The sequence below is a fragment of the Platalea leucorodia genome (assembly GCF_965183815.1).
Source record: "Platalea leucorodia genome assembly, chromosome: 7".
Taxonomy (NCBI): domain Eukaryota; kingdom Metazoa; phylum Chordata; class Aves; order Pelecaniformes; family Threskiornithidae; genus Platalea; species Platalea leucorodia.
In genome coordinates, this window is record NC_138829.1 from 19,823,574 (window position 1) to 19,843,920 (window position 20,347).

The window sequence follows — 20,347 nt, forward strand, 5'->3', positions numbered from 1 at the left end:
CTTTATCCTTTACAGACTTTTTCTGTGTTATTTTGTTTTCATTCAGTGCCTTACTAGGCAAAAAACCATGCAGACAACATACATCAGAAAGGGCAAGCTCTTTACAAGCAAGGGGAGGTCTAAAAGAGAAACCCTGTGTTGAAAAGCAATGTGATAAATAGACTTTTTGTATGTCACCGAAGTTTGCCATGGACAGCATTAGAATTCCATGTAAAATTCACAATGGAATTTTAAATCATGCCACTTCAGCAGGAGATGCAGGTTAACAATTCCCCAATTATGAGAGGCATTTAACAGATGACGTGAAATACCTTACCTGATTCTAAATAAATACTGAAAAAGAAGGGGCCCTATGAAATTGAGATATGCAATCTTGTATGAAGATTTACCATTATGGCTTATCTAAATAATGCAGGGGGGAGGTGAGGGGGAGTGAGGGTGGCAGGGTACTGGTGTGAAAAAAAAAAAAATAATCCATGTTCCTAATTATTCAGTTGATTAGAAATATAATAAAAAAAAAAATCAAGATCTTAGAAATGTAGTAGAACAAAACTAAAAACCTCACTGAATGGATGACATCAGCTATGTGCAAACCAGTTTTTAATTTGATGGGTTTTTTTGCCAGGCCATTAGGGAAGAAAGAAACTGTAATAGCCCGTAACATTTAAGTAAATAAAATAAGCCTGTTCTCTATGTGCAGGCAAGCCTGTACCAACATGTCTTTCCTCAGTGAGTGACTTTGAAAAAGGCTATATTTGGTTCCCAGTCACAGAAGACTGGATTTTGATAGTGTCACACTTGTTAGAAACACCAAGAGCAGACAGGAAGTCACTGAGTGATGGCACCTCCTCAGATATCAGACCATAAGCTGACCATGGTAAGATTACTCAGGAATATTATGTGCAAAGTTATACTGTCATAAGTTGCAAGCTTATGTTATTGCTAACTTAAATTGTAACAACATATTAAAACATTGCTGATCATAGCTGGAAAAATTGAAAGGAACTAAAGAATGCTCTTCAAAATTAACTTACAGTTAAAAGGATATTAACAAAAAAGGTGACAGTTTTAGTACCTTTCTGAGCCTAAGATGACCCCACTTTTCTTTATCACTACCTTGATATCGTCCAGGGGTAGAACCAAGCAGATACACTCTACAGAAAGAAAAAAAACCACCAAGTTATTTGCAGCTCTGCAGTGTTTTGGTTTGTAAAGTATTAAGGTATTTAAGTAAAACCTGTCAGCGAGGTTGAACATAGAAGTGCAACCAGACATATTTAATCTTTTACACTTAAGATTTACAATATAAAGAAAAGTGGATTTTCAGCTGTATAATTTATTATTAGCATCCTAAACAGCTGTCACACACCACCAGGCTGTTCTATAGCTTAGACAGGGACTGCATCTATTTCTGTGTACAAAAATGGAGAAGATAGATGATTAGCAACAAATGCAAACAGCTCATTTGGCACAGAATTGGGCATGTCATTTTGAGTAGAACCAATCTATTGCTACATCCAAATCAGCAGATTCAGGTACGAGATTTAATTTGGGCACCTTATAGCTCAGATGCAAAGTACAACTCTTTCAACTGTCTTCCTAATAACGGTTTAGTAACTTGTTTGACTTTGCCCTGAAAACAGACAAGAGACTTGCCCAGCGTCACAACAAACAGATGGTTTAAGCAGCTGTTCTTTACTGCATCTCATGCCTAACTTTATCCATGAATGAATGTTCCCTACATATTTTATATGGCGAAGAACTGATCCTTAGCCCAACAAGTGACTCCTCCCTAACCCATGCATAAACTCACATCAGCTAGGGCTCAGCTAACCTGTCCAAGCTCATGCAGATGACCAAGTGAGTAACAGTAGCAGCTCAGGCTGTTATCTCACCTGACCTTAAGGTACATACTTTCCCTGCTTCCCCCTCCAATCTTGTAAGACTCCGTGTAAAGAAAAAAGCACATAATTGATTTTATACATTAAACTAGACAAGGTTTCAGTCTCTATTTCCACCACAGTTTATGATCTTTCTCAGCTTTTCAACAAATTTTTGCCAGCTTATAAAACTGCTATTAAGCAGCCAAGAAGATGTACACTTTCTGAAGTAAATATCATATTTCAGTGGAAATGTGGGATGTAGCAATTAGAATTAAGCATCCTGAATTATTTTAAGTAATATCAGCAATGTGGTATTAGAGAAAACTGTTTCAAGTATATTATTGCTTAACATAGCATTGCCTACCAGACAAGATCTATGCCTGTAACAGGCAAAATTCTATACATTCACATACAGATTGAACTTTGCCTTAGAAGTACAGAAGCCTATTCTTAATAAAATCCCCATTACAATAACCTCTGCTTATATGATCTCTCTTACATGACAAACCAAATACAACTCAGTTTTTTCCCACTGGTAATTTTACTGGAGCAAATATTTAAGCCAGACTGACTTAAATGAAACTCTTGAGTCCCTATAACTTACAGCTACCTTCTGTCAAGTTACTGCTAATACACCTTTCATTCCTTTCAAATGCATGTTTATAAAACTAAAAGCTGGTCAATTCACCATAATTTGCATAAGATAACGGTTGGACTCGATGATCTTAAGGGTCTTTTCCAACCTTGACGATTCTATGATTCTATAGATTTAAAAAACTGCCTAAAGTTAGACTCATGTTTGAACACTGAAGTCTGAAACAAGGTAAGGTTACAAAATAAACCCATGGTCTAATAGATCCTAACAGAGATGTTTAATTTTGGGGGGAAAAAAGCATGCAAGTTACTATAAACACAAGATAGCATATACCTGGTCTCTGATAAATCATGTTCTTGAATCAGATCTATCCATTCCTTAAGCGCAGGGGAATTGTAAGCCATCAAGTAACTTGTTAGGTCAGATTTAAAATTAGTTTCAGATTCACCAGCAGAATCACTTGATCCCTGAGGTAGCCTTGGATATAAAGGGCTTAGCCATATTCTAAAAACAAAGCCACAAAAACAAGGACAGCAGACATTAACACATGGTTTTAGTAAGTGATTAAAGCACATCTGAAGGTCCTAAATGAACACTAGACAGATTTATTGTGATACTAACCATAAAGTGACTTGCCTTTATTTTACAATTACAGAATCATCAAGTCTTATACTCAATACCATAAAACTAATACTTTCAAATGAAAACAACAATCTTAACATATTTATCCATGCATACGTTTACAGCTTTCATCACTGTTAAACCAGCCAGGCTCAGACTTACCAACCAGTTGTCCTTTCATCAACATTTTCTGTATGAATAGAACACTGCAACGCGTTCTGCTAAGCTACTAGTTTGTGTAATGATACAGAAAGACAGCAATTAAGGTGCCTGAAAGTTCTGCATAGTTTGAAGAGTAGCCCACAATGATAGCTTGCCTCTTCAGAACTTCCATCAGAATAAAACAGGGTGGGCACTACGCAGGGAAAACATCTAGCATTTCTTTCCAGTCACACATTATTGTAGCCATGGAAACCAAAGGTTCTGCATTATCAACTTTACAACACATTGATACTATCCTTTGTAATTTAGAAGCCTATAAAACAGAGAAGCCAGTGAACCATCATATTGGTGATACTGTGTATTATTGCGGTGTGCAAAGCTAAAAGGAAAAAATGTTTTTCATGTTTGGCAACTTGTTAAGCATCCCAAATAGATATTTTCATGCCTTCTTGGCTTTCTGAAAAGCTAACTGCCAAAAGATACTAAAGCCATCCCTAAGTAAAACATTTAAAGGCAAAAAAAAATCAGCGGTTATATTTTTGCCACTCAAAAACCCTTACGAGAGCTTGCCTCAGAGAAGTGAAAAGCCTCAAAACCTTGCCATATTTAATGGCAGCAAAATGGATGTCAAGGTGACAGAATCATAGAACGGTTTGAGTTGGAAGGGACCTTAAAGATCATCTGGTTCCAACCCCTCTGCCATGGGCAGGGACACCTTCCACTAGATCAGGTTGCTCAAAGCCCCATCCAGCCTGGCCTTGAACAGTTCCAGGGAGGGGGCATCCACAACTTCTCTGGGCAACCTGTGCCAGTGCCTCACCACCCTCATAGTGAAGAATTTCTTCCTTGTATCCAATCTAAATCCACCCTCTTTCAGTTTAAAGCCATTACCCCTTGTCCTATCACTACGTGCCCTTGTAAAAAGTCCCTCTCCAGCTTTCTTGATGGCCCCCTTCAGGTACTGGGAGGCTGCTATAAGGTCTCCCCAGAGCCTTCTCTTCTCCAGGCTGAACAAACCCAACTCTCTCAGCCTGTCCTCACAGGAGAGGTGCTCCAGGCCTCTGAGCATCTTTGTGGCCCTCCTCTGGACTTGCACCAACAGGTCCATGTCCTTCTTAAGTTGGGAGGCCCCAGAGCAGAACACAGAACTCCAGATGGGGGTCTCACAAGAGCGGAGTAGAGGGGGAGAACCACAGTAACTTCCAAAAAGATATTTTCAATTAGTTTGATGAAGAAATCTTATACCCTGAATTACTGTTGAGATCTAACTAAAAAATGCTCCCATAAAAATAGCCAAGAACACAAGAGGTTGAGAGGCCTTATATTAACATGTCTTAGTCCTATTTTTTGCACTCTAAACAAAACTATGTCCCAAGCTGGCCGCTAAGTTTAAAAACTTCTACCAAAAAAACAGGAAGAAAATTCCTTTCAAGGAAAGGATACTGGGTCATCTACTGTATTAAGGAACCAATGGTGCCTAGCATTTATCAGATTACATTCTAGATACAGTCACAGCAGAAGCAGAACATTTGCACATTGACATTATTCTTGCAGTATTAAGATCATTTTTAAATAGCTGCTTCAGATTTGTATAAAGACTACTTTATAGCTAGGTAGTTTTTTCATAAAGAGACAGCATGGCATAGTAAGTGATCTTAAATCAGTCAGATTGAGTTTAAGGTAACAGCCAGCTCGGGACATAATTTTGTTTACAGTAGAAAGCAAGTGGAGTCCAGGCTTAGACAGCTACCACCATTCTAAGTTTGATTTTTTTTGCAGGATAGCTCTATCTTAGGAGCATAAGACTTGTAGCACTGGATCATCTGACCTAGTATCCGGTCTCTAGCAGCAGCCTACGGACAGTATTAAAGTAAACATACACCTGCTAGAGGTTGTTGCTTACCCCTGAGTCTTCTGGTGCCAATCTTCAGCAATAAGATTGGATGTATGTATCACAACTCGAAGACCTTCTTCGTATAACAACAACATCATTTTCCTTGGGGAAAAAAGATATATAATACTTCCTCTGTTTCAAGTACACAGAGTAGGAGAGAAATTAACAATTCATTAAAACGCTCCAAGATAATTATTTTCAAATGATTTGTTCTATATAATGCAAACACTTAGACTTCAATCCATGTGCATGCCAAACTCCCACGGCAGTCATTAGACTATCCTCATATATTTTGTCAGCAGCATCATACGATATATTCCAGAGTACAGCTTAACATCTCAAGCAACTGATTTCCCAAAGCAAAAATGAATACTTGCAGAACACTTTCTATATTTGCTATGTTCTTCACATAAACTTATTCCTTTGCAGATAGAGAAAGCTACAGCAAAGGAGTTTTAAAACTAGCAACTGCGTTTAAAATAAATGTCTGTGTCTTCGTAACATAAGTGCTCAAATTTTCATATACAGGTTTTCAATAGTTGTGTAAAGACAGCATATCCATGTGACCCTGAAGGATGAGATGGTTTCCATAGAAACCTATGCTCAAGAATGAAAGCTGTAAGGAAATTTCATTTATTTTTGTTTATTTTCATTGCTGTCCCATGGCAAGATAATGCTACGCAAATCGCATCAGGCTCAAATTTAGACAACGATTTATTCAGTAATTCCTGCTTTTAATGTTAGAGTTCAGAAAACTAACATTCAAGTACCTGCGCATGTTTTCCTGTGCTTACTACATAGTTTATGCAATATGCAAGACCCCTTAACTATAAAACAGTTCCCCACATCTGTGTTATGCCTTGATCTAAGCACAAATTGAGTTGACAGTAAAATAAGTATTTTACAGCAAAATGAAGTGCAAAATTAAGGTATATAAAAGTGATAACTGACCAAAACACTACTACCTCAAAAAAATCACCGACGTGTAATTTAAGTTTTGCATCATGCAACAGGAATGACGTGAATTTAAGTCTTCATATTTGATGGGGTGAAACCTGTTAAGTTCCTCTTGGAACAAAATTGTTTCATTACCCACCAAGATCCAATTTACTGGTCTGCTACCCACTTGTTATGTTCTATCTGCAGTGGAACATGCATTCAGAGATACACTACCTAGAACAACCCTTTAAAATATAGGGTTAAAGTACTGTAGTATTTAACTTCACTATCACTTATTTATCCCAAACTGTGGTGGAAGAAAAAAATTTAGAGTTGAGCATACAAAGGATGAGAGCTGGTGTTTAAACTTCTTAAGTGAAAATACACTAAAGCTTTAAAAATTATCAATTTGAAAAACAACCTTAATTCCTTCCATGTCCGTCACTAAACCTGAGAGAAATGCAAGACTCATTTTTAAAATGCTGATTTCTTTCCTTTATTTGCATATTCTCCTCCAAACAGGCAATGAGGAGGAGAGTATGCTTCCTACCAGAAACACAGATGTACCTTAATGGGACATTTCAGATCAATGTTTCAACATAATGCCATGTTTTATAAAATGAGTTATACAAAAGAATTAATTGGTTAAAAAATACTGCAGTGCCCTGAAACCAAAGAGCTTCACTACAAGACATAAGATTAAATCTGTTCTTATCTGCAGCTTGCAACCTACAAAATCCCCTTTGTGACACTTCTATAATACCAACTCAAAGTTTTTCTTTGAAAAGACCCCAAAATTCAGTACTTATTTCTAGATCATCCATGTTAACTGCAAAAACCGAGCAGTAAATTGGTGTTATGTCTGACTCATCAATGACTGATCAAGTCTGCATTACAGTTTTGGTATTAAGGCATGAGCTAAGAGCCAGGACCTGCAGTTCACTGATTTCATTTGTTTAACTTGCACATTTCGTATCTACCTAATAGGTGATTTGTTTCCTTAAACTAGAACAATCCTATCATCTATAAATACAAAGTTATTAAGGAATTTTTTCTTTAAGACTCAGCAATTTCTACGAAACCCAATTTTATGGCTTTAAAATAACTTGCAGATAAATGAAACTGATACACATAGAACATGAAAGATACTACTTTTAAATTTCATCAATATACATTAGGCCTTCAGGATTATGTTTTCACACAGTAATAATCTATCTTCCTATCCCATAAATGCTTTAAGACACTAGACACTAGTTACTAGTCCAATTATGGTACCACATGTACCAACTCTGTGATCATCTTTAGAAGTGGAGCTTTCTGCTTCATAGCTGTTACTTACGTATGGTGAGTTCCAAATGCAATATCCAGTTTAGCCTATAAAAATAAAAGTTGATCATTAAAAATTCCTATATGCAAGAATGTTAAATGAAGAGACGCTTCTTCATTTTGTTTCATTTCACTGCTCTCTAGTGGACAGATCACAAAATACATCATTTTTCCCCTCAACACCTTTAAATGTACTCTCTAATTTCTAGAAGTTAGACTTTAAATGGCAATGCAACTCTTTGCTAGAACTGCTCCAGCAGAATTTGTAGTCTCTTACCAGCATTATTTTCAGAAACAGTCAGCCTTACAGAAAAGGACCTGAGGGTCCTGCTGGACACCAAGTTGAACAGGAGCCAGCAACATGCCCTTGCAGCAATGACGACTAATAGTGTCCTGGGCTGCACTAGGAGGAGCGTTGCCAGCAGGCTGAGGGAGGTGATCCTTCCCCTCTCTTCAGCATTGGTGAGGCCACACCTGGAGTACTAGGTCCATTTCTGGGCTCCCCCATACAGGAGAGATACAGACATACTGGAGAGAGTCCAATAAAGGGCCACTAAAATGATGAAAAGACTGGAGCATCTCTCCTGTGAGGAAAGGCTGAGAGAGCTGGGACTATTCAGCCTGGAGAAGAAAAGGCTCAGAGGGGATCTGATCACTGTGTACAAATACCTGAAGGGAGCATGCAAAGGATAGGGAGCCAGGCTCTTTTCAGTGGTGCCCAGTGGCAGGACCAGCAGCAACGGGCACAAACTGAAACACAGGAGGTTCTCTCTGAACATCAGGAAACACTTTTTTTTACTGTGAGGACGACTGAGCACTGGCATGAGTTGCCCAGAGAGGTTGTGGAGTCTCCCTCCTTGGAGAGGACAACCGGCTTTAAGTGACCCTGCTTCAGCTGACAACCTCCAGAGGCCCCTTCCAACCTCAACCATTCTGTGATTCGGAAGCAGACAATGACTGTTACAAGCAGCTTAATGGCTAACAGTGAAAAAAAAAAGAACAGAAGCCAGACAGAAACGCTTTTTTATCAGTGCTCTACTCATTAAAGAGTATTTACAGCACAATTTCTAGGGAGAGAATGAAACACAAGTTACAGATGTTAAGAAAATACTTTTAGCCAGTGATGGCTCCAACATTGTGCCTAGTTAATACGGGCGTGGAGGAGAAGATTAAAATACTTACATTTCATTTTGGGGTACTAACATAATAGAATGCATGTAGACTACCAGAAGAATCTGAAGCAGCATACCCAAATAGGAAAATCATCACAAATGCCATTTTCCCCTGCTACTTACTATTAACTACACTGACAAGCTTATCATATGGGACATATGACATTCAAGTTCTTGTTGTGTGTGAAAAGGAAACGTTATATGCAAAAACATGAATTTGTTGTCAGCATACTTGAAATCTTCATCTAAAATTGTTGCTACTCCACAACTTAGCGCAAACATCTGATTAGTATAGCACATAGCAGCCCAGAAATCCTGTCCTTGAGAACTCACTATGTTTGGCATCAATACAGCAATCTCTAGGAAGCTCAGGGTGACCAGACTGCCTGAGAAGGAAGAACAATTCCAAGATCATCCTCTTCCTAACAAAGAATAAGATATCCCCACAATCAACAACATTCCACCCAGCAAAATCCTGAAATGCTGGCAAATTGCCATAACCACACCTCTCCCCAAGGCTGAAGCCAATAACTTTATGACTCAGGGACAGCAAAAGACTGAGCATAACATCAGAGAGAAAATGGCATGTGCCAGGAAGTGTGCTCACAGCAATTTAAGCAGTATTATGGAGACTATTTGTAACAGCATTTTCTTGTGTAAAACGTATTTGGACAAATAATAATTCTTGATGAGATTTAAGATTACAGTGACACTAGGACTAAGTTCTGCACTTTACACAAAAAGTGCTTCCTTTTCAGCCATTACAAGAATTTGAGTGCAACGTGTTAGCGGAGAAGGCGTGCAGCTCTTCTGTGAGCCCCATGACATTTTTGTGGGCAGCTGTTCTGTGCAAACCTTTTGCAGCTGACAGTCTACCACAATCACAGAAGACCAGGAACATAGTTACCATGTTCCTATGGTCCTGGTAAGTATATTCCTTAAAGGATAACAATAAATTCTTGATTTCCCATACAAGATGTGTCTCTCTTCATCCATAAAAAAAAAAATTTTTTTCAGTGCAACAGATGGCTTAATTTCAACCAAAGGATGACACAAATGTTAATTACCTGACAAAAGCTAATGTTCTCATAAGGGCGTGCTTGTGCAAGCAGTTCAGCTTTGGATTCTCTCTTTTCACCATGAACTATCAACAATGGCTTCTTCCTTAAATAAAAGGAGATTACTATTAAAACATCAAGCGAATTAGTAATTAGTCTAAACCACTCCTTCATGTAGCTATAATTTCTAGCCTCTAAATCTGATAGCCCAGCAGGAAGATGGCACTAAAATCTATATGCCTTAACTAACTCAAAAAAGCAGTAACTACAATAGAACCTTGTCCTGGTTTCAGCCAGGATAGAGTTGATTTTTTTTCTTCCTAGTAGCTGGTATAGAGCTGCGTTTTGGATTTAGTATGAGAATAACACCGGTAACACACTGATGTTTTGGTTGTTGCTGCGTAGTCTTTACACTAGTTGAGGACTTTTCAGCTTCCCATGCTCTGCCAGGTGCACAAGAAGCTGGGACGGAGCACAGCCAGGACAGCTGACCCAGACTGGCCAAAGGGCTATGCCTTACCATATGACATCATGCTCAATATATAAACTGGGGGGAGTTGGCTGGGGGACAGCGATCACTGCTCGGGAATGGGCTGGGCATCGGTCAGTGGGTGGTGAGCAATTGTATTGTGTATCACTTGCTTTGTATATTATTATTGTGTTATTCTATTATTACTACTACTACTACTATTCTATTTCATTTTACTTCAATTATTAAACTGTTCTTATCTCAACCCACAAGTTCTCTGACTTTCACCCTTCCAATTCTCTCCCCCATCCCACTGGGGTGGGGGGAGCAAGCAAGCGAGCAGCTGTGTGGTGCTTAGAGGCCGGCTGGGGTTAAACCACAACAAACCTCTAAGAGAAAGACACTAGAAAATTGGGGGGGGGGGGGGAGGCGAGGAGGGAAACAGGAAGCATGGAGTTAATCAGACAGTAAAATAGAAACTAATAATAAAAGATCTTGTAGGGAACTCTTATCTGTATAGCAAGAAACAGACAGATAAAAGCTCTCGAAAGTAATTATATACACAGTGTGTATCTAAGACAATTTAGTCATTGTTAACTTATGGAGAAGATGGGAAGAGTAAGAGGGAAAAGGAGAGGGTTACATCTACTCTGGCAGTAGTTTCATGTTCACTTCCTAATACTCTGTTCTACTGCATTTCCAGCAAAATACAAAAGAAGGAGAGAAAACCGTACATCACATGCTCACTTCATCTGCAGTACATTGCAATTATCAGAATGGAATTTCAAGCAAACATAAGAACTGCTTTCATGACAATATCCAGCACCTCCAATGATATCACATCCATGACATATCATCCTGCTCATTTTCACATAGTTTTCTTGTGCCCTTCCTACATTCCCTCCTTACTCTTGGCTCAGTAAACTGTATGGCAAAAAGCTTCTTCGTCCATCTTTATAGGTCATCTACTGCATTGTTGTCATGGCCCGCAATGGGACCTCCTAAGGTTAATTAATAAAAACCAGAAACCAGCCGCACTGAACACTGACAACTTAACAGTCTTGAAAAGAGGCGAGAAATCAACAGAGGACTACAACTGCGGAATAAGTGTACAAGGAAAATGAAGAGTCTACACATACACAATTGGTAATAATTTGCAACTGCAAACAAGCGTTTATCATTCAGTTATAACAGCAACTTGCACAAATAGAATAATTTGGAAACTGTATCATTTCATCTTCATAAAATAAACATACCTGAATTCCTGTGGATACTGTCTTACAAGCCATCCCACATCTATACAGTAGTTAAACTTGTACAAAAAAAAAGAAAACAGACTCGTTAAAAAGAAAAATCAGAGTTCGTCAGAACAATGAACTACAGCAAAAAAGCTTTCTATGTAAAGTCATCACTCAATACCACTTACACCATACACAGTATGTTTTAAAAACAGGTGTATTTTTGAATTTCACATGCTTTCTTTCATGTCTCTTCTATGCAGTAACAAAAATATCATTCCTAGATTGCAAAGCTTTTTTCTTTCAAAAAAAAAAAATCATTTACGTGCACATAAATACACATTTTTCAATTGTGCATTCCCCAGGAGAGAGAAAAAGCAATCTTATAATTGCCTGAATTCTAAGCAGAACATACAATGATTTTTATATTTCAATAAATTGTTGTACAGTTGAAAACTGCTACATGACACAAACATGGATTATCAAGTTCAAGGTTAATAAAGTGAAATAAGCAAGTGAAATCAATTTGGCAAACAGAAAACTCACCTGGGCAGAAGATATGAGAGTCCCAAAAAGAGGAGACAAAATATCTATTAAAAACATTAAAGCACAATTGAGTAAATAAAGGTTCAAGCACACATTTCACATCTTGAACAGTTTGATAACTACCACTACACAAGTGCCAGATTGTTACACCAAGTCTGTGAACAGAGACATTCACAATTAAGTTTACTGGTTTGAGTATTCAAGTCACTGATTCCCCTCATGTTTACAAAAAGCATTAATCCTCTCTCAAAGCAGAAAACAAATTTTAAAAACTCATTAGAAGAAAGACCAAGATCATATGGAGAAAGGGACATCAAACTATTCTCTCCCCTATAGAGAGGTGGCTTGAAGAACTGTGGCAGAGTAGAAGCAACAAGGGCATAGTTAATGCTTAAAGACTTATCTGTTGCAGACTGATTGTAAGATATGCATATCCTTAGTTCATTCATGGCAACGCAGAAAACTAATCCAACTGAGGATTTATAACCTCAATAACTGAAACACAGCAGCAACTTAAAAACACATCCTACAAATATCTTCTAGGATAGACAAAGTATTTCATGCCCTATCTCTACAGAAATCTGATTTTGTAGGTTAAACAAAAACTCAGCCCTTCTACCAGCTCAACTAATCCCTAGCAGGACAATTAGTCCCCAGAGAGGACAAGCCAAAAGCCACAATGAATTCACAAAGCAGATAAAGACATCCAGCAGTAAAGCAAGTGAGGTCTCTGACACCAGGCTGCCATCAATAATCAATGCTCATAGGGAGCACGTGAGGTTGAGGAAAAGTTACAACCTAATTGTATAGGTCTTCAGTGATTTGCTCTCCTCCAAAGAACTATAAAATTTTTCTGCCTCATTTTACTGTATTTATGTGCATAAATCTCTTATTAATGCTTGTTTCTGACTCAGTCTTGTAATGTATGAGATTTCATTTCTGAATGAGGGGATGTTTACAGGTGCACAGAGCTGTTCCCCCTTACATCAAACTACAACTACACAGCATTCCCCCAGATTAACTCATACAGAAAGCAGCAATAAGAAGTACCATATGAGTTGCCTTGGCTAAATGCACATTAGATTTGTGTAGCATAACTTAGAAGCTACAAAAGAATCAGTATCAGCAAATTAATGCTTTATGCCCTATACTTCTAAAAGAGAAAGGCAAAGATAACAGAACCAATTCTTAAAACTGGCACATTTAGAATATGAAGCCTCAGTTACACCAAGGGATATTTGCATTTGAAAATACCCACAAACTAAAGATAAGTATTCTCTTGCAAACAAGTCTCCCAAAAGCCCACTTCTGTGTAAGTCACCTGTTCACCTTTTATGTGCAGGGCTCCAGAATTATAGCTCTGTTCAATTCCTCTGACTTTAGTGAGAAAAAACCTGAAAGGGTTTCCTCCATTCAACAAATCCCAGGTATCTTGGGTTTCACTGAGTGTTTCATCGTACTCCTCTGCTTTCTGATTCTCTGAGAGTTCATCATCTTTGCAAAGATTCAGAGGATGTTCTTTGGGTGCATCACATTTTTCTTCTTTCAGTGTTTCTTTGTGGGCATGCTTTTCCTGATCTTCAGGCTCTTCATCACTACTAGAAAGACACCAGCCTAAGCCTTCTTGGCTAGTTCTCTGTTTTTCTGCTGGAGGTATTTCTGTAGAAGTTTTTTTATCACTGAGCTTCAGGGGAGAAGCTTTTCTCTTGTGAGCAGCCTTCCTAGCTTCAGAGCATGGATATTGTGGCTCGCGTGTTCTGCTACGTGCAGCATCTGATAGCAAAGATGTAGATGGTTTTTCACTGTCAGAATTTTCCTCAGTACTTTCATCACTGCTAGATACTGTCCATTTTCCGTGTGCGCCTTCCTGAAGCATGTTCCTATGGATTAAAAAACAAAACACCAAAAAATTTGTGTATTTTTGCTACGCTCAAGTCTGTTTTCCTTCCTACTTTCCATTTGCTTATTACTAGGGAGGCTTTGCCTTTCGGCAGAATCTCCACGCAACTTCTGTCTCAGGAAAATTTCATAGCACACAAGGCTTATTTGTTTCTGTGCCCAGGACACAAAGAAACACGTGCAACGGGAGCAACCATCGAGTGGGAAGCAGTTAATGTGGAAACATGCACATGGAAAACCTAGGAACACGTACAAGAAAGCATTTCAGCGGTCAAAAGAGTCATCTGCATCACACAAATATGGCTCATGCCGACCCTAGCGCCTAGAGCCACTCTTTCCGGCTGCCTCTCCGGGACCACAGCCTCCCTCCGCCGCCCCCCACGCCGCCGGCGAGGCCCTCAGCCGCGCCTCTCCCCTAAGCCGAGGGCGGCGGGAAGCCGGGCCGCCGCCCCGACCGCCGCGGGCCGTGCGGACGGGATCGCTGCTCCCGCCGGCTTCGACGCCGCCCGGGGAGGAGGGCAGAGCCCGCGGCCGGGGAGCCGCCATCCCCGCGGCCGCCGCCAGCTGAGGGGGCGCGAGCCAGCGCGCGCGCCGCGGCGCCAAGGGCCCCGGCGGCCGCTTCCGCGCCGCGGCCACCGCCCGCGCCGGAACCCCGCTGGCCGCCCCGCCACTCGCCCCAGCCGCCAGCGCCCGCCCCTTCCCGCTGCGGGCGGGCAGCAGCTCACCCCCGAGCCCTACCGCCCCGCCGGCGCGCCCGAAGCCTCAGACGAAGAGACGGCCGCGGCCCGCCTTCCCCCAGCGCAGCCCCGCCCCGCCCCGCCTCCCGAGCCAATGGCGCGCGCCCGATTTTAGCCAATCAATCGCCGCCGGCGCTGCGCTTGCCGCGCGGGAGCGAGTGGCGGCGCGCGGGTTGCGAGGCGGCGCGGGGCCCGCCGCCGCCGTGGGCGCGCGGCGCGGGAGTGGCCCCCGTGGGGCGGGGCGGGGCCGGGCGCAGCCGCCGCGGCCTGAAGGGCGCCGCCCCTTCCGCGGCGGGGCGCGCGAGCAGCCGGAGGCGCCGCGGGCGCGCGGGTGCCTGAGGGGCCCTTCCGGCCTCCCAGGTACGCAGCGGGGTCGAGGGGCGCGCAAGCAGCTGTGGTATCGCTCAAAGCTGCTAGGCCAGCAAAATAGCCACGTCTTAGTGACCTGAATTAATCTAATAAGCCTTTATTTGACCTTAATATTAGTTAAGGGCAGGTGCAGTATTTGCATAATCGTCCATTCAGCTCGGTGTTAATTACTGTGTCTGAAGTGCCCCGCTAATGAGATAACTGCATGGTGACTTCAAGAAGGGAGTGGGAGGAAAACAGGTGTAAAATTAATCAAAGTAAGAGCACGGACTACATCAAAGCTTGCTCTGTCTACCAAAGTGAACTGTCTTAGCATTTGGTTCTCATTACTCTAATTTATTACAAGCTTATGACTGCCGTTAACAAATGATGTGTCTTATATCATCATGCAATAAAATCAGCAAGCTACACCTAGAGAAACATTAATGAAATTCCAATTTGTTTGTGTAATTTTATTAGTACTTTTCTGCAGAGTTGCATGTAATGCTTCCTCCTGAAATGATCTGTAGATACGCTCGTCACTTCTATGAGATTAAATGTTACATTATCAACCCTTGCTGTGAGAAAAACCCTTCTTCTGTGAGAAAAGCTCTTAGGAGAGTTACATGTTTTTGTCTAAGTATAGACTATGGAAACAGTATTTGTTTTCTAAAAGTAGAAATTCAGAAAATTTGATGGCTTCTGCCTATGCTTACATTCCACTCTCTCCTCATGGTTCCTGTCTATATAGTGTCTTAACTGAGAGAATTAAAGATGCCTGGCATTTTTCAAGAAAAAATTCAAGGTCTTGCAGAAACCAATTTAATGTAATTTGGTTTCTAGAAGTCTGTAACACATATTCTACGTTTGCAAAAAGCCTATTCATAATAAGCACATAAAATGTAGAATTAGGAAAACTTTACTTTTAACTTAACAAAAATTTAAAATTAAATTGACTCAGTTCATTTTCATCTACTGTACCAGAGTAGATGAACAGAGTTCTGACAGAGATGTGACCAATCTTCAATAGTTTTTTAAATAGTATAGTTTATTCAGCAAGGGCCTATTTTATTCTTCCCATAGCAGTTATTCAAAGTGAAAAATATTGGGTCAGGTTTATTGTTTTTTAATGCAAATCACTTTCTTTCTCTAGGTTTTTGAAGCGTATGATGAAGATAACAAAGGCTATTTAAGCAGAGAGGAATTTAAAGCTGCTGTAGTAATGTTGTTTCATTATAAACCCACAAAGGTATATATTTTTTCATTCACGTTCTGAAGATCCAGCTTATATAGATGTCTCACTCTTGAGAACTCTGTGTACTGACTGGTCTGCACTAATTGGAGTGGATTACTGTAGGTATGGTAAACAAAAATACCTAAAGATTTTTAAAGTAATTTTTTTATCTGCAGGTATTTATTTCAAAAGAAAATAATCAAACCTCTACCTTTTCTACTGTAGACTGTGATGAGCAAAAGGATGCATTGTATTTCATATGTGTGCAAGATATATGAAATAAGTAACTTACTGAGCTTGTTATTGATCAATTACTGGTTTTTATTAGTGGTACACTCCATTTCTTTACTCAGTGGTTTCAGTAGATGTGAAACTACCACATGTCCTAATAATAAATATATATTCTCAAAAATATAGCTATTTTTGGTTTTAAGTAACAGTTGGGCATTTTCAGTCTTGACTTCTCTAATATAAATCTATAGTTGCATGAAAATCTTAACAAAAGAAAGGTTTGTTGAGAGAAATCATGTGTTGCATACTCACAGGAAGATACAGGATAAATTGTATGGCTTGATGTAGTTCTGGAGGTTATGTTTCTACTCTAGTATTGCAAGTGATCTCAAAAGAAGAACACATATGCAAGATTTCAGAATAAATGCATATGTGTCTGTGAGTTTGTCTTTCTCATGGCATGTCGATACAAGCTTGACCAATATACTATAAAGTATGGTTAGCATAGAAGTTATGATTCATCTTTCTTCTCCAGTTTGAGCAATCTTCTTCCCCAAGGACCACTTGGGACTAGTTTGGTTTTTTTGTTTTTTTTTTTCCTTAAATACATATTTTAGGAAAATAGTCTTAACAAGGTCATAAACAAAATTTTGTCTATGATAATTCAAAGTGAAAAACACAGAAATGTTTTATTAAACTGTGAAAGTAGTCATCTCATAGATTTCAGCTGTGGGTGAACATTTTCTCGGTGAGCTAGGGCCAGATCTAAAAAAAATTTAGACTTCCAAAGTGAGTCTTAACTGCTGAATTATGAATCTGAAAATGGTCAGCTGCCCCTTATCAACCTTCTCCTATCTGTTTTTACCTTCATGTAAAAATTAGCTGTTCTGTTAAATTCCCAGAATGTTTCTTCCAGTAGGAGTACTCAAAACATGCTTAAGGCATTCAGACAAGAGCAGGTGCTGTGCATGTCACTGATGGCTCCTTCTTGGAAAGAGAATAGAAGTGGAGGACTCCGGGGAAGAAAGAAGGTGGAGGTTTAGTTATTTCTTCCTGAAAAGCTGCCAAGTCACACCTGCTGTGTCTCTAGGCAGTGCTGCGACCACCTGGCTGTAGACCATTTTGTCTGTGCAGCTGCACAAAAATTAATTAAAAATGTTTGTTCCAGGAGTGATTCTGTCCTCTAGTGGTTTTGCTAGCTCCTTAAGTGGGCCCCGTTCCAGCAACTGTTGCTCTTTACCCAATGACTGCTCATTGTGAAGTACTAAAAGATCCCTGGTTAGACAGATACTTTTCTTTGCGGCTTTTGCTGACACGCGTTAACTATGGTTTATGGCACAGCCGCACCTTTTGCTTTGGCTGATGGCTAGGCCTTGTAAATGTTCCTTTCAACATTTTGGTAGCTTTTAATCTAGTTCTGAGAAACAACTTTCTCTGTGCGCCAGATAGGAACCAAACACAGAACTTACAATCCTAAAGGTTGATCGTCAAGATTCTGTTCTTGAGCATATTATTGTGCATTTTACTTTGTTGTCAAAATGATTAAAATCAGAGACGGTGCTAACAGCCCTTGTATGTCTTTGGAAGTCACTAAGAACAGCCCTGGCAAGCAAAGTACTTTCAAGAGCTTTTCCGAGAAATAGGGAATGGTGTGCACACGTTACTTCTTAAGTTAAGGTGAAACTGCTTCCTCAGCTACACTACATACTACAATATTTTTTTCAGTAGAAATGGCAATTACTTAGCATCATCAACTGCAATCAGGCAACTGCATTTTTAGTAAATTGTTGCTGCATAGTTTTTTTGGTCGTGTTTTCATTTATTCTATAAATTAAAAGTAATACTAACTTTACCCACTAGGTGTCATTAACGAACTCTTTACTGGAGAAGGTGGGCCCTATGAATTTGAATCGCATTCCTACTCCACTTGCTTTTTCAGAATAATTTGTTGTAACAATTCCATATTATTTTTTATAAAATTTTATTTTTGTGTGGTTATTCATAGAGATTCTGAACTTACTACTGTTTAAAATTAAGCCTTCTGAGACAAATAACTAGGAAACCATGAAAATAGAAAGAGATTAACCTGATTGTTGGACTGATATTGTATGTATATTTGATATATTAACATATTAAAAATCATCATTTCTGGGAACTAGCAGCATTGTGGGAATCATGTTTGTGGGACTTATACCTTTTTTCTCTGAAATTTTGGTTCAGTGATCCTCTGTCCCCCAAAATTATTTGAACTGATCTAGAATGCTCTCATATTTCAACAACCATTCAGCTGGCTAACTGCACATTCAGGTGTTAAGTGTTTCAAATGAGAAAGGTACTGCAGGAGTAGTAGTCATGAAAGTATGTTGTTTTCCCAGCTGAAGTTTCATTCTTGGTACTGTTACATTTAGATCTAACTAAAAGCACTCTCTACACAGTGCCTAGGAGGCCAGGGCCCCCAGAATGTCCAGTGTTTTCCCTGACCCAGCTCTGTACCTTCGCATCAGGACACCGGCAGGTCAACATCTGCTGCTGAACAAGATGCCAGCAGCAGGGCACCCTGACATCCAGAGTACAGAGGGCACTCTGAGCTCAGGGCTGCTTACAGCCTCCAGCTGCTCTTCTGGCACATCTAATCAAAGCTTTCTAAAAAGGACTCCCTAGTCTATTTGTATGCCTGACACAGTCTATGTATGTGAAAAGTGTTGCAGGCCAAATGGAATATATAGTCTTAGGTCACGGCATGTTTGGCTTGCCCATTCTCCAGTATGCTTAGGTTGCAGTAGAAGCTGCTAACATGTCTCCTCCCATGTGAGTTGTCTCAGTGCTGCAACTATGTGTAGTCTTCTATTCTAATAACATATATGCAAGAATTTGGACTCATGAGCACTCAGTCACGCTAAAAAGCAGTATAAATATAGCCCAAAATGGACCTCTCTGCTTTCTTGACTATACACTCCCTTTCTGTTCCTTGCATTGTTCAAAGATCTTTTCCAGTGATCTCTTGGTCACCTCCTAATTCAGTTCTCAAAAGTCAATTTTTTTGTTTTTATCATGTCGTGTAGCTTTTTGCTTTTGTACTATAATGAATCTTGGTAATACACTAATATTAGTGAGTATTAGTGAATCTTGGTAACACGCTAATCAACCTCTAAGTGTCAGTCCTGTGTTGCTATCAAATAAAATTGTGAGGTACGATCCTATTGAAAGACAGCCAAGGAGATACACAGCACATAAAATGAGACAGTAGTGGATTGGTTTCAGGATAGTTGTAGAAGCTGGATGATGCAAACAGGTTTTTTCATTTCCTTCTCTTTTTTTTTATTCTTTACGTTTTTATTAAAGTTTTTATTTTAGAGAGATTTACCAAATGAATTTTGATCAAACTGGGATTCAGGAAATAGTTGGTCTCCAATCTGAAACAGAAAGTTCTTTCATTGTTTAAAGGAAATAACAAATTAGTTTTTTGATGCTGTTCCACTGTTTACTTGGGCAAATACTGGAGTCTTACATCACAGTTCAATAAATATCTCTTTCTGTAAGAACCCTCCCAGTTATATAGTTCTGTTTCTTTTTCTCGTCTTTGACCTTATCAATTGTGCCCATACATCTGTTTGTGGGGTTGTGTGGCAAGTCTTATTGGAGAAATGATTCATATAAAAAAATGAAGTAGCAAAAAATGTGGTTGCTTTTATCAGTAAGTTCCCCCATCCCTTTCGCCACTTGGTCCCACAAGTGTTTGTATCAATACATTTGAAGGGCATCGCGGAGGCTGGTTCGGTTTATTCTAGCACTGATGCCAAAACCCATGTTCATTAAACCACACCCTTACAAGTAAGTCTTTAGTTTAAGCAACAAATACAGAATAAAGATTTTACTCAGGTTTTTTTCAAGAGAAAAACCGCATATGAATGCCTGAACCAAAAATAGTGAACTAATATATAAAGATAGATTACGGATTTGTTAATACCTAATTGGCTTGAGTATTTTTTTAAGAT

At 39.6% G+C, this 20,347-nt stretch overlaps 2 protein-coding genes across 3 annotated transcripts in view; one reads left to right on the top strand and one right to left on the bottom strand.

Annotated features, from left to right (window-relative positions):
• TDP1 (tyrosyl-DNA phosphodiesterase 1) overlaps window positions 1–14,584 on the bottom strand; it is a 52,478-nt gene extending 37,894 nt beyond the window's left edge. The window contains exons 1-9 of one of the 2 annotated variants that reach the window (XM_082318676.1): window positions 14,541–14,584; window positions 13,233–13,783; window positions 11,904–11,947; window positions 11,376–11,431; window positions 9,660–9,756; window positions 7,434–7,468; window positions 5,165–5,257; window positions 2,812–2,982; window positions 1,076–1,154 (exon numbers count right to left, since the gene is read on the bottom strand). In XM_082318676.1, coding sequence (XP_082174802.1) covers window positions 1,076–1,154; window positions 2,812–2,982; window positions 5,165–5,257; window positions 7,434–7,468; window positions 9,660–9,756; window positions 11,376–11,431; window positions 11,904–11,947; window positions 13,233–13,779 — 1,122 coding nt within the window. In that variant the 5' untranslated portion in view covers window positions 13,780–13,783; window positions 14,541–14,584. Of the gene's footprint in view, window positions 1–1,075; window positions 1,155–2,811; window positions 2,983–5,164; window positions 5,258–7,433; window positions 7,469–9,659; window positions 9,757–11,375; window positions 11,432–11,903; window positions 11,948–13,232; window positions 13,784–14,527 lie in introns of both variants that reach the window. The other variant, XM_082318675.1, reaches the window with a different exon arrangement.
• A 952-nt stretch (window positions 14,585–15,536) lies between these two features.
• The window catches only part of EFCAB11 (EF-hand calcium binding domain 11), a gene marked incomplete at both ends in the record, with an annotated part of 66,236 nt that continues 61,425 nt past the window's right edge, over window positions 15,537–20,347 (top strand). The window contains 2 exons of the mRNA XM_082318858.1: window positions 15,537–15,545; window positions 16,041–16,136. Coding sequence (XP_082174984.1) covers window positions 15,537–15,545; window positions 16,041–16,136 — 105 coding nt within the window. The remainder of the gene's footprint in view (window positions 15,546–16,040; window positions 16,137–20,347) is intronic.